The sequence below is a fragment of the Argopecten irradians genome, chromosome 3, assembly GCF_041381155.1.
Source record: "Argopecten irradians isolate NY chromosome 3, Ai_NY, whole genome shotgun sequence".
Lineage (NCBI taxonomy): Eukaryota > Metazoa > Mollusca > Bivalvia > Pectinida > Pectinidae > Argopecten > Argopecten irradians.
Window position 1 is genome coordinate 40,701,791 of NC_091136.1, and position 14,893 is coordinate 40,716,683.

The 14,893-nt window shown below is 34.5% G+C and overlaps 2 protein-coding genes across 3 annotated transcripts in view; both read left to right on the plus strand.

Annotated features, from left to right (window-relative positions):
* LOC138318594 (uncharacterized) overlaps positions 1-6,788 on the plus strand; it is a 31,249-nt gene extending 24,461 nt beyond the window's left edge. For both annotated transcript variants that reach the window (XM_069261096.1, XM_069261097.1), the window contains exons 3-5: positions 1,126-1,296; positions 2,138-2,346; positions 4,792-6,788. In XM_069261096.1, coding sequence (XP_069117197.1) covers positions 1,126-1,296; positions 2,138-2,346; positions 4,792-4,992 — 581 coding nt within the window. In that variant the 3' untranslated portion in view covers positions 4,993-6,788. The remainder of the gene's footprint in view (positions 1-1,125; positions 1,297-2,137; positions 2,347-4,791) is intronic.
* A 1,478-nt stretch (positions 6,789-8,266) lies between these two features.
* LOC138318600 (cysteine-rich PDZ-binding protein-like) lies at positions 8,267-14,755 on the plus strand. Its single transcript, XM_069261104.1, has 6 exons — positions 8,267-8,378; positions 10,663-10,728; positions 11,468-11,522; positions 12,238-12,317; positions 13,268-13,285; positions 13,570-14,755. Exons 1-6 carry the CDS (start codon positions 8,363-8,365, stop codon positions 13,632-13,634), a joined length of 300 nt encoding a protein of 99 aa, XP_069117205.1. The 5' UTR covers positions 8,267-8,362; the 3' UTR covers positions 13,635-14,755.
* Positions 14,756-14,893: the final 138 nt, after the last annotated feature.

Sequence of the window (14,893 nt, forward strand, 5' to 3'; positions counted from 1 at the left end):
ATACAACTACATATACAACCATAACACCCAGATACAACTACATATACAACCATAACACTACAGATACAACTACATATACAACCATAACACCCAGATACAACTACATATACAAACATAACACCCAGATACCACTACATATACAACCATAACACTCAGATACAACTACATATAAAGCCATACACACACATACAACTGCATATACATTTACCAAAAACTATATCATACACATACAACTACATGTGCAACCCTAAAGCACACAAACAACTACATGTGCAACCATAGCACACACATACAAATACATGTGAAACCATAGCACACACAAACAACTGCATTTAAAACCATAAAACACATACAACAACTACATATACAACCATAACACCCACATGCAACTTGGTGTACAACCATAGCACACACATAAAACTGCATTTAAAACCATAACACACGCATGCAACTACATATACAACCATAACACTAGGATATAAAGACATATACAACCATATCACACATACATACAACTTAATGTACAACGATAACATCTATATTCCGTCTTTGCATGTTACAGACTTAGCTCCCTTGTGAGGGGGGTATCGATTGTTACGTCATTATTTTGTGAGCGCAGTTCACGTCGTTTTCCCCGAAACGTATGACGTTACGCTCCCAAACACATGACGTCACAATCAATACCTACCTGCAAGTGCAGATAACTCTGTAATATTCAAATTCGGAATACAACTACATATACAGCCATAATAAAGACATGCAACTACATGTACAACCATAACACACACATGCAACTACATGTAAAACCATAACTACATGTACAACCATAACAGATACAATCATCTACGACTATTAATTACACTACCTTTACACAACCATTAAAACACTATCTTAAATTACACAAACATTGATATCACAACCATTAGATAGCTGAACTATTTAGAGCAGAACAATTGATGACACTACAATAAATTAAACTAGCACTAACATTGAGATAATTTGAATCTGCATTTTAGTCTTATTTTGTGTTAAAATTTATGGAATTTTTGTATCACACCAGTTCTTCATTTACGGTACTAACATACAAGGTAGGACAAAGAGTAACCTTTGACCTCTTTATACCAGGTATGTTGGAGGAAGGGGAGGTGCTGGTCCTTGGAGGGGCCTGGCTCTATTTCACACACCTAGACTTCCTGGACAAGGAAGGCAAATGTAAAGTCAAACCCTCCATAGGGAAGGGGCGGATATGTCTGACGGACCGGAAGCTGCTCATCTTATCAGCGGAAGCCGACGAAGGTATGGCAATGGTGGCCAATTAACTCCTGTTTCTAGATAATAAATCCTTTATTTATTGTGGACATTATGGTCAAATACTGGTTTAAATCATCCTTTGGTAAATTGTCAATAATTTGATAATAATATTAGATTTATGGTTGTACGTAGTTGTAATTTGTAAGCCAGGTGTTCCGTTAATTAGGAGGTTTATTTTCGTTATGGTACATACACCATAAACCTGAAAAATCGCAGTCGTACGGGTCGATTTAATTAAGCTAGAGTAGAAACTTTCTCCAAGATGGCGCACCTTTTGCTCATAAAATGAATTTCCACCAGTTACAGTTCACAAGTAAAACATCTTGTGAGTCGCATTCATGAACATTTGCTCCAAGGCGGCAATTGTCTTGATTGCTTCAAACTTTAATAGTCTATTGACTTATACAATATACAAAAATCATCTGAAAATAACAATTGTCTTGTCTCTATTTTAACAGAGTAAAATTAATGGGACAATTTTCATAAAGTTAAGTTCTGGCAGACATTTCCCGTTCATCAGATGCGTAGCTGCACAGATGGCACAATGCAATTGTAAATTCGCCACTGACGTTCGAGACAATTCCGTCATCCTTTGTTTTGGTCATGGTGTATGTCCGTTAAAGTATTTAGTCCTTGATTGCTTGTAGCCCATGGTTCAACTCCCAGTGGCGACGGAGACAATTCATTATATCTTGGGACAACAAATTGATTCTTTGCCCATGTCTAATTAAATTCATATCGTATGGAGAAAATGAGATACAAGGAGGGCTCTTTTCCGGCAAACTGAGACTTTATTTTACGAAAATGCAATTTTGTGTCATTACAGATGCAACATTGTCGGAGTTTGGAGGCGAGAGCTCCGCTTCACCGAGCGGGTACAAGCTGGAGCTTTCTAAATACAACAGTACATTTTACCAGAACGTGCCACTCGGCTGTTTCCTCGGCGTGGAACTGTCGGCGAGCGTCGGAAGCTCCCTGGAGAGTCGCCTCACCGAACAGAAACCGCTGTGTTGTGGGCTCTGTTCGTGTTTAGGAGTAAGTTGTTTACAGATACTTGGCGAGCACAAATAACAGTAAATTACTTTTATTTGTAGGTTAATTTAATGGTAACTAACTATTATTTGTAAGCTCAAATTATCGTAAATTGCTTTTATTTGCGGTATTCATTTCCTACGTTAATAAGTATTTTTTGTAAAATGACTCGGACTACAAATAGATTAAGTTGTAGATACATAGATGATTTTATGACATGTATCATTTATTCTTATCTTCAAAGTAAACATTAGCACGATCGTGATCTTCTATAACTACATAAGTTGTAATATGACCAATGAACTATTTCTTGATTGATGTTTCTTTGTATTTACTGCGTGATTGTTTCTGGATGTAAAACAACATACATTAGTCTTTAGTTAATATAGGTACCAGTGGTAACTGTCAGACACCGCGTCACAGAGAAAGGGTTTAGTGATAAAATAGCATACACTGGTAGAATATCAGACACCTTAACCACTCAGCCATCCTAACACATAGGTAGGGTTTAGTGGTTAAATGGCAGACATCTGAACTACTCAGCCTTCGCGGACAAGTTGTAGACGCCGTTAAGACCCGAATATTTATAAAAAACCGATATATAACGAATACAAGTTTGAATTGTTAAAGGAGATGACATGTTGATTATTCTAGTCATAGAAATAAGTCCGCCATTATGATATCTCGGCCACCATGTGATGTAGAAACGATAACAGCGGCTGGATTTGTGGTGGATCATAGGATTCAGATGCGAGATTTGGATTGTTCGCCTTATAATTCACAACCGACTATCATCTTTTGTAAAAATGCGCTGAATATCTCTAGGCAGAGTATATTAGCTGCATATTATATCAGCCGCAATGGTTTTGAGTATTGATCCTGCATACTATCTACAATGTATATATACATATTGTCAATGTAATTTCATTGGTGCGTGCTTGCCAATAACTGCAAGAACATTTGGCGCATGTTTGTGTTGTTTATCTCAAATTTATCATTGGTTACGAGATAAAAACCATAAATATCGTTTGAAAGCCGGTTCATATCTAATACACACACTCTGTGCTTTCGGCGTTTCTTTTATTTACATAAAAACCTGCAAATAAAAATAGAAAACTGGTTATAATCCAGAGAAGCGATGGTTTGTGTCGGGACTTGATCAATAGACTCGGCTGACGACGAAACGCACTCCCGACATTTATTTGATGAAGATTACGGTTAAGACGAACGATTCCTGGTTGTATTGCATCTTAATGTATTTAAATCGTCAGCTACTGTGTTCATTAACACATATTACGAGATGTAGGCGCTTAGTACAGTCTGTCTCCGATTGGTGTGGCGCACCGGGGCGCCAGTAACGATTGTCTATAGGGTCTCGCTAACATTTGTTTTGGTGAGACGTTCGTTTCCAGATTCCGGACTTAACAACCTTTGCTGTGGCGGATAATATGTTTTTATGCCAAATTATCTTTATTTTATGAGTTTGCTCGTGCAACTGTCCTAATTCGAGGCTTAATATAGCCTTGTGTCCCGATTCCCTTATGAATTTGTGTCCTGACTCTGGGAGGCATATATTCTTTGTTTAGGTTTCATACCCGTAATCATAATAAAGGGGCGTTCTTGACCATTCTCCGGGCTCCAGACCCTTTGTTATAATAAACCTTATTTACTGAGGATGGGCATGCTTAGCAAACGGCTAATCTACTGCATGGTCCTTTGTTTTGGCGGGTCATATGATCTTCATTTCCTGATTTTATACCAAGTGACATTCATTATAAAAGGTAGTCCAGGATTAATTGGTTGTGTTTTTGGATGACTTGATAAAGTTCCTGATAATATATGCTTTGTTGGGTACGTCATGCAACTCCTTGTCTCATAACTTTGATGTGGCGGGTTCTGAATTCGAGAACAATAGCACAGATAGAATATAATATAATGAAGACGGTGTGCTATATATATTTTAACAACAACAAAAGCTAGAAATAGCTAAATGATTGCGACCTATTTCAGTGGCTCTATTCTTCATTTCATTGTTAACAACATTTTGCAGTATTTTGTTATACTCTTCTCGTCGTGAGGTTAGCGATGTTTGTAAGCTCAAAATTAACAACAGATACTCACACACACCCGCCAATATTAAGTGTGGTTATAATTAACTTGCTATTAGAATTCGCCATTCTGAAAGTTCCTTCCAACTTTGATGCCAGACTTGGTCACATTTCATAGAAGTTTGGATTTGAAACCAGAATCGGTTATTTTCCAAGATCAGACAAGAGTCACTGTAAGAAGAGAATAATAAGTCTTGTTTCAGAGCCAGAGAACATCATCCTGTACTAAAATTGATAATATGTGAAATGTTAATTGAAATTTCCGAAGAAGTTTATATTGCCAAAGAACAATGGATTCTTTGTTAAGCGTTTGATACATGACTTGTACCTTTCTTTCCAGATTGATCGGTGCTCCGCGACATGGCGATCGTCCCGTCCAATGCCTGTTCCAGTCAACACACGGACCATCCGTATGGGAATTAGCATGCCGCCTTGGCATACAGAGACCAATGTGGTCGTATATATTCACCCAGAAATGCCACTGACTGCCGCTAGAGACTTTGTGGCTCAAATCCACCACCACGCGCCCTTGTTACACTAACAAAGGTCGAGGTCATCTCTGTAAATAAAGAGTTATACAATCAGTGTTAACGCATGTCCATCAGAAATTTGTGAGTGCCAAAGTGCTAACTTTGATTTAAATGCACAGAACTGCACAATGCCTGATAATTATATTACAAATTCATTTTTTATGTATACATGGGGAAAACGCAAAGAGTGCATTCAGGTTTTGTTGTCAAATGGATCGTTCAGTGGTCAGATACAAATGTTCTGTCAAGGAAGGGAAGATGTCGTGTTATTTCTTGTCTCCGATAAGCAATACATGAATGCTTGATTTGCAGGCATTAGGAACATACTCATCGCGACTGAATTTTCGCAGAAAATGGCGGAAAGTATCGGGCGAAGTGAGTTGCAAATGAAACTTTTTCATTACATGCTATGAAGTGTCAGCTTGTGTAATGAGGTGGTTCTTGAGTTGATGGAAGAATTGGGTCATAATAAATGGATTGTTTTATGGTGCAACAGAGCTGTTACAATTTTGACGTCAAAACAACTGATTTTTGTAGTGTTATTCCGAGCCAAAGTGCTAGCAAATAGTTCCGCTGAACCGTTTTGCAAACAATATTTCTTAGCAATTCGGTATAGCCATGGTGACGCAATAGCTTATGATGGGATGTTTAATAAATTGTTGATAGATATCCGCTGAGAAATGACATACATATTATTAATACTCGAATGATACATATTTACCAATGATATATATGAGCGTTCCCAGAATGCCTATGAGAGGAATCGATACTGTTATAAATTTTCTTTTTTACTGCCAAATTTTAAGTCGCATTGTTGTTGGAATCTTGTAATGTTTATTTTACTCGTGGTGTTAATGTGTTTTGAGCCATAGTCGATTGTTATTAGTGTACTACAATACATTATGGCCATTAGTATATATTTATGTATATTTGAGTCTTTCCTACTCTATGTCGAACGTTTTATATATCAAGGGGGCTAGAGTGTGATGAGAATTACATCCTTCAGTACTCTCAGAGTTGATTAAAATGGACATATGACTCGTCATCATCCTCTTCCTTACAATCCGATTAAAATACAGATCCTTTTATCACTTCATTTGATAAACAGGGAGATCATAAGTATCTGTATTTTAGTCAGATTGACTCTTAGATACGTGTAAACATTCTACACGCACTAGAATCGACCCAAATACACATACAGTTGATGTGATTTTTTGTAGACTTTGTATTTATAAGCTGTGGAAGTCTATGTGGTAGAGCTATTAGATGGTATGAGCAGTGCTGCTGTATCTGAATGTGTTTACATGTCATTACTTTAAATTTAAAGCTGTTTACTTGTTGATTTTATAGTGTAAAGTATATGCTGTGTTTAGAGGCGATAGAATATGCTACCAAAGTTCATTTTCATCAATTTATAAACTGTATATCGTATATGTTGAGCATACATGTATATGTCCACTGGGTCTTGGCACGATTTTTTACTCATTGAGCTAAATAATTTATATACTATATGCCGGTATTTAATTACAGGCCACGGGAGAGAAATTCGTGCCAAGCCCCTGTGAAATTGACATATTCAGAATATCACCATACAATGCAAACTATATCTGGTATGTTACTCAAAAGCAGTGATATTATTTATTTGGTATATTTTCGGATACCATGGGGACCATACTGTTGGCCTCTTTGATTTATTTTTACAAAATAGTACCGATTCATTAGCCAAAAATGAGTTCGGCTCAAAGTGGAGACAGAACTAAAACGATTATCATCTGTACGCACCAAAATAAATTCCTTGCACAGTAAATGATTCTTTGTTTGTTCTTATTGAATCAGGATATAGTTAATATTTTATCCGTTCCAACATCCCGCACAAATCCAAATCACTAGGTCCAAATATACTTTTTAATATAGGTATTCTTTAAAAAAAAAAAAGGGGGGGGGTTGGTTATAATACAAAACGTGACAACAAGCCCGTGCATGCAGAGGAACTACAATTCCTGTTGAAAATATTTTTCTTCTATTACACTCTCGTCTTCTGTTAGCGTCGGGGTTTTCAGCTTTCGTGTTTAATGCAAGATGTGCTTAGGTTCGCTGAAAGGGTGTGATGTGTACAAAATATGACCATATTCCAAATTGTTTAAAGATGCTCCACCGCTCTAAATGGTATTTTTTCACTATCAAAAACAGGAGCAAACGATTTAGTATTTTTCTTCAGTTACAAAAGTTACTTACTTTACACCATTACCACCATTGAAAAGTTTAAGCTTCTAATTTTACTTCAAGTTAAAAATATGAAAAATAATTAATTGCATCCCGAAAAAATTCCGTGTCACTATATCCTATACGGAATAGAGTACTGATTGCGCATGCACCAAAGGCAAAATAAATTATTTCATTTTATTTTTTGTGTTAATTAGACATATATATACACGAGTAAACACCAATTATTGTTCAAATGATGAATATCATTTATGCTATGACGGCGGTGGAGCATCTTTAAAGAATGTTATAAAGCAACAATAGAAAAGATTTTCCAACGAATTAGTAGTAGTCTATTATGGGAACCAAGATTCCAAGCCAAAATTTCTCATTCATTCAATTATGTTTCATACCATGAATCAGAAAAATACTTATTCTTGTATTTGTAATAGAACACTTGTAGCTCACAAACCCCTAGAAGAATGCTTACCACATATTGAAAAATCTGTTGAGACACAAGGGCACTTATATAACCGCGGAATTTATGGAAAATTCTTGAAAAACGAACCGTGAAATTCGATCGAAAAATAGTCAAAATGCATTAAATATTATATATAAGTAAAATATCAATAATATATTAAAACGTTTAAATGCTAATAAATTAGAAAATATGTTTGTTCCACAATTATTGTATCATGACTGAAATATAAATATAACAACTTTTTAACAACTTTAATCGGTCGTCACTGCTGTGCATCTGACACAAACAGTTTCATAAATTCGGAGAAAATTATAGGAAGGAAAGTAAATATTTCTCGTACAGCGATAGACTTTATAATATTTCAAAAAACTAAGAATAAAAGTGCCGAGATTACCAAGTGCCGAGGTCTCCAAGTGCCGAGACGTCTATGATTCGTGAAAAATAGCTTTTTACGAATATACTTTGGTCTAATGCAACTTTTGACTGTACAGTATCACTTCTGATAATCGCCAAAAATACATATCTAATTAGAATTAGACTTTTGATTTTAATCAGGTTACAAAAATTATTTAGTTCTATGCAACATAAAGGGAGGCTACTCTCGGAACTTTACATATAGTATCCGGATTTAATAGCCATCAGCTTTGTACATTAGTTTCCAGAAAACATTTCCTGTCAAGCTGAGAAAAATAACAAAGATGGTCTGTGAGAAATGTGAGTATTTTTGTGATAATCTGTATCAAATAATTCTATCTTGTTACATTACTCAACAGCTATTGATAACTAAGCAATAAACTACGGTTCACCAAGACATATAACGTTAGAACTAAAGGCCCTGCCTACGTAAACGTTTTGGTGACGAACTTCGCTGTTTCGAACGATGTTGTTGTTTTCGTTGTTTTAATTAAATATAACGGAATATCTTGTAATGTTTAAAACAATGTTTAATGGTCTCGTCAATTTATAGGCGTCACTATTTCACAACATCACCATGTATGTTATACTGTATCATATGTACAGCAGCTGGTAAAATATATATAGGGCCTATGTATCAGAGGGTCACACTAAAATACGCCATAGGAGGAAAATACGCCATAGGTACGCCATAGGAGTTTTTGCACGCCATAGCAAAATCTATGGAATATATTTACAAAATAGTTTGTTTTTTCCATTGTTATACCCATTATACACCATCTGGTTCAGTTTCATGAAAAAAAAATCGTACTTTGCAAGAAAATCGATCTTGAAAACGGGCCATTCTGAGGCAAAATACACTAATATACGCCATACGTGCTTCGACACGCCAGAGCAAAATTTAACAGGATTTATTAGGTAATAACTAGTTGTATACTTTAAAACAGGTCTTATACAAGTTTTGGTGAAGTTTCATTGTTTAAAAAATTGTTTTTTAAATTTTGCTATGGCGTGCAAAAACTCCTATGGCGTATCTATGGCATATTTTCCTCCTATGGCGTATTTTTAGCTCCATGTAAAAGAATATAACAAAGCCTCGACAATAACTTTATATTGTCAGATTTCTCTACGAGATTAACTCTACGAGATTAACAATAAAATATATTTCATTGACATGCACATAATATCAATATTTAGAAAGAATTCGAAATAGTTGAATATACTTAAATCTTGTTTTTATCAGATGCATAGAAAACTTGGCAATATGCCATGTTATCATAAAATACGCGCGGATCTGTGCCATCATCTTTGGTGTTTTGTGACGTCACTGCTGACGGTGCCGTGTAGTTGAGAACATACACAGTATATATTGGAATAGTACATTCATTGGGTTGTTCTTGTATAGGTGTAAATTAAAACTACTTACAGTAATTTTAAAGCGTATGCTGATGATAACGAGAATTAAAACATGGCTGCCTGCATGGAGGCATGAGACTTTTCCCGCAGGACACGATTTCAAAGTCCAAACGGTACTGGAATGTATTGGATCCTATATGCTCACACTCGTGTTATGGTTAGTAGAGCTTTGCTCTACGCGGCCTTTGGTCGCGCAGAGAGCTGCGCTCTTATTAGAGAGATTGGCAACTCCGCCAATTTTACAATCGGCAGATGTACCTTTGTATGTGCTTAGGGGTTTTGATAGGGGTTTTAAATATACAAGTACTCTTAAATAGTTTAATACAGGAAAATAACTTCGATATGTTACAAAGGTTCAGTAATCTTCAGATAATTTGAGCAGAAACATATATACATACTCTCTCTTTACACTACTAGTTAATCTTCAAGATAGACGCCTATGAAATGGGAATAAAAACAATTTTTTCTTAACAAATACTTGTCTTATCGATTCAAAAGAAACACCAAAGTAAAGCTTTATTAATTTTAAGATGTCTTGTCCTTATTTTAAGAACAGAAGATTTAGAAGAAATGCCTTAAATTTTCATTTAAAAAATATGACAGCTTATGAAATGATGGCCTGCTTCAGAAAGTGAGATGGTAATTATATAAGCCTGGCACCCGCAAGCTAACGTTGCATCAAAGATTGGAGTAGCGGATATCACAGGAAAATCAGTTGTTGCTCAACCTCATGGTCAATACACAAAACATAAAAGTGCTTGCAACGTGTTTATCCAAAACACCAAGTGACAAATCCTTCTCACTTATAAGTCATTGTTTGTATTGATGCAAAAATATCATGTTTATCTAATGCACATAAAACTACAGTGTAGTAAGTACATATGTAGTTAGCCAAGGGAAAATGCCTATAAACTGGAGGTCTCATGCTTCCTGTCAACAAATACAAAGAAGGAGTTTCCAATCTTGATGTACATATGTTTCTGTATAAATGGTACAAAATTATACATTTGTCTACTGAGTGAAATATTAAGTTTAATATTTATAAGTTTGAAATATTCCTATTCTTAATTAAATTTAACGTCTATATTATATTAATTAATTAATTACATACAAATACATGTAGATATATTTTGATAGTTTAACATTTTTGAATAATTTATATCAAAAGGTCAGAAGAAACTTGGAAAAGTTATCACTCCGGATCCATGGAAAAGTGGGGCAAGAAATACAACAGGTAACACTCATACTGTAGTCTACATTTTAGATACTGGTAAGCTGGAATAGAGCCCTGTGTGTAAGGACCATAGGTGTGTAAGGACCATTGCACATGTACACTACCTCTAGTTTTGCTTTTTTTGACAATGTTTGATTTTTTTATACCAGTGTCACAAGTTTTTGATGCAAACAGTACAGTAATCAATTTCTTCATATAGATATGTATGAAATGAATAGGCTTACATGTATATACCAGTGTTTTTACCTTTTTGTCACAGCGACTCCCTATTACTCTAATGATAATCGTGATCTGCATTATGAGCCAATAAATGCAGCCTATACTTGAAGTTGGTGTAGTAATATCTACATAAATGGATGTGAGTCTTGTTGACTGACACTATGTTAGTCCGTGCGGGAAAATTGACATTGTAGTTGAATGAACCAGTTTGGTTCTGAAACTTCTAAAAAATCTTTTAAATGTCTGGATAATTGAAAATAAACCGAAAAGCTATCGAAAAACATTGAAATTTTGTGATCTTTTCAATTTTTAATAGGGACTGTTTTTTATCACATTGAACTTGGCTGTTGAGGTTAAATGGCTGAAGCGGGAAATTCAAATGTTTCTTTGCTTCAAAATTATGTTTTACTTTGAACTAGAAAGTAAATAATAAATATAACAATAAAAGGATTGTTAAATGCATTTAGTCGTTATAAGTACATTTTATATATGCAATTTTAATGTATATGTCTATTTACAGAGGGAGGTGGCCGTAAAGTGGGTGAAAATAAAGCACTAACAGCAAAGAAAAACAGGTAAGTCTCAATTTTATCATCAAGATTTTTCACCACTAGAAGAAAGCATCAATGTTTGTAAAAGAATTAAAAAAACCTAAAAAAAGCTTTAACATGTATTCACATCAGATAAAAACCACATTATCTTTTTAGCCCACCATCATCAAATGGTGGGCTATTCAAATGGCTTTTTGTCCATGGTCCGTCCTTCTGTCATTTCGGCCAGGCAGCCATCTTGGATTTTGATGCCTAAAGTTTGTTATCTCAATTTCTCAGAAAGTACTGTAGGAATCTAGAAATACTGTAGAAATTTCACATGTAGGTTCCCCTAGGACCTTAGTTGTACATATTGCAATTTGAGACATTTTACATTTTGTAACTGTCACAGATCGGTCAACAAGATGGCCGACCGGCCCCCATCTTGAATTTTGATAGTTACCGCTATTTCTCAGAAATTACTGAAGAGATCTCTCTCAAATTCCATACGTAAGTTCCCCTTACGCCCTAGTTGTGCATAATGCCTTTTGGGACTGTTTGGTCAACAAGTTGGCCATCCGGCCGCCATATTGGATTAGTACTAATGCGATCTGTCTCAAATATATATATATATACATTGTATGTAGTGTGTTTGAAAAAATTTGAAAAGCAGGGGAAAATCCATCTTTCTATTGTCAGACATAGATCATTCTTTGGTGGGCGCCAAAATCTTGTAAATCCTTGTTTCTTTTATTTTTAGATTTTCACCTTATGCTACATTTGAGAAATGTCGCATCTGTAAATCTTCTGTTCATCAGTCTGGATCTCACTACTGTCAAGGTAAACTGATTCTTTCATTGTGCATGGTAACATGTGTTAGATAGAAATTTCCATGACTTTCCCCACCTTATTATTACAAATTGGTACATGCCAAGGGGGGATAATGCTACAACGAATATACATACCGACCTAATATACCTTTCGGCTGGGTACGAAATGGTTCCTATATATCGTTGTGGAGCACTGCATCAGAAAATCACTCTGGCACAATTTTCTATATTTCCAATTATTTCAAGCATATACATGCATTTATATATTATTTTTGTCCAAAAGAAACCTAACAACTATTCTTAATATCAAATTTACCTCTCATTAAGACGTCAAATTCATAATTTGAACACTTGCTGTATAAATTTCCTTCAAAAAAACTATCATGCTTATCTCAGATTCTGTGAAAAAAAATTCCTTGCTGTGACTTTATATTTCATACGATTCAGTTTTATTGCCTTGTAGGTTATCAATATAAGATAAGTACGATAAAATGCATAAAAACGTTTTAATTTTAAATGGTTTGCAAAATCATTACTTTGCTCCGTTAGCAGAAAAAGGCACCAGTTGTAGCTTTAAAGACGACACCATTATCTGTCTAAAAGTCTTTTGAGCTACAATACAAGGATAATACTATTTTTATTGCAATTAAGTCAAAATTAATACGTTTGCACACTTTACTTTTGTCAATTGTTTCATGATTCAAAAATAGATTTTGTAGCTCTTGCAGTTTGAAATATTCAGTACCGGCTGAGATTGTAGTAATTGTCTTCCTCTGCTACTGCATACACAGAAATATTTCTAAATAACAAAGTCAAAGGAAACCAATTGCAACAGTGGATGATTTACTATTGTTCCTTTTTGATATAATAATGCTGTGTTGATGTAGATATCGCAGATTATTGAATTCAAATGGAGAGTGGTTTGTCTTACAAAGTAAAATGTATGTTTTATCATTGCAGCTTGTGCTTATAAGAAAGGTAAGTTGAAAACATAATTTGGTAAATAAGACACATGTAATAATTTCATTACTTTTAAGATATTTCAAGAAGTCATTCATAAGATTGATTTTATTTTATTGATATTGTGTATGGATACAAAATTTAAAGTTCAGCTTACACATTGTCCTGACTAAATATACGTTTTCTTGCAGTTTTTGAAAAGTGAAAAACAAATCTTTCATTATCAAAAAAAGATCATGTGATATAGTTCCAAATTTTACCACACCTGAACTTTTTACAAAACTAGTTGTCTCATCTTACAGGTATCTGTGCAATGTGTGGAAAGAAAATCATAGAGACTAAGAACTATCGCCAGACATCAGTGTGATTGTATGAACAGGGACAGAAATATTGTACAGAAATTGTGATGACATGAAAAAATAGAGAAAAGCACACTTTTTATCCACACATCATAGTTATTGTTGCTAGATGTCAACGTGATCTGAAATATTGGGCATGTTTCATTGTAAATACATTGTATAGATGTCCTGATATCAGTGTAATATTTCAGACAGAGTTTAGTTTGTTGAATTATCAACACACAATTTTCAACAGTACATATTGGTGGATTTCATGATTTTCCTAAGTTATGCCTCAGTAAAACATTAATGTCTGTAGTATTACAGTTATCAATGTCACATTCTACACTGTGATGTGAAGTGTATATACAAAGAACATAATCACAAGCAATTTAAAAGAAAACTTTGACGAAATACGTGTACTATGTATCACAGGGACCTGGCACAACAAGTTTTAACCAACATTACAGTATACATATATATTATAGATACTATAATATATATATGTATACTGTTGGTTAAAATTTTCATGACAGGTCCCTGCACTATGTATTCTGATAAATTTCAGAGTAAATCCAACAAATGTGTAATGGTGGAATGGTGCAAAGTAAGTAACTATTTTAACTAAGAAAAATACTAATTTGTTTGCTCCTGTCTTTGATAGAGAAAAAAAATGTTTTGTCAGTGGTGGAGCATCTTTAAAAATGAAATTGGATTACTGGTAAAATTTATGTTTTTTTCAAGCTTGCAAAATTTTCAGTTAGGTTCCACAGGAATAGAAATAAATTGTAATGATAATGATACTCCCTGAAACACGTTCTCATGCCCTGATTGAGCCACATTCTATATTTGCTTATTACTTACACAGTTTACTCCTCTTGCTGGTACATGTAGGTATAATTGTCAAGTATATAAGTCAAGTGTTTAACAATTGATTAATATTTTGTATAAATGTATGGACGTGTATAATAGAAATCTTGAGTGAGTGGATGTGTATTTTGTACAGGTACAATGTTATTGCTGGATGTGGTGAGCAATGTGATTGTAAAATGTTTGCTATTGAAGATTGTAAAATGTTTGCTATTGAAGATTGTAAAATGTTTGCCATTGAAGATGTTCTACACAAAATAAAACATACTGGTAGAAAGTGTTTAAACGGTCTTATTCTTTATCGTGGAATATTCTAAACGACGGTGTGCGTACAAAGTGTCTTACGATAAATGGATTGGATTGTTCAAATAAGCACACGTACCAAGACTGTTATTTTAGAAAAACAATATTCTGTTGT

What these genes read in the sequence shown, in the direction of transcription:
- LOC138318600 (XM_069261104.1), top strand. An exon ending in TGGGGCAAGAAATACAACAG is followed by an intron (nt 10,729 to 11,467) that starts GTAACACTCATA and finishes GTCTATTTACAG; the next exon opens with AGGGAGGTGGCCGTAAAGTG. An exon ending in CTAACAGCAAAGAAAAACAG is followed by an intron (nt 11,523 to 12,237) that starts GTAAGTCTCAAT and finishes TTTTATTTTTAG; the next exon opens with ATTTTCACCTTATGCTACAT.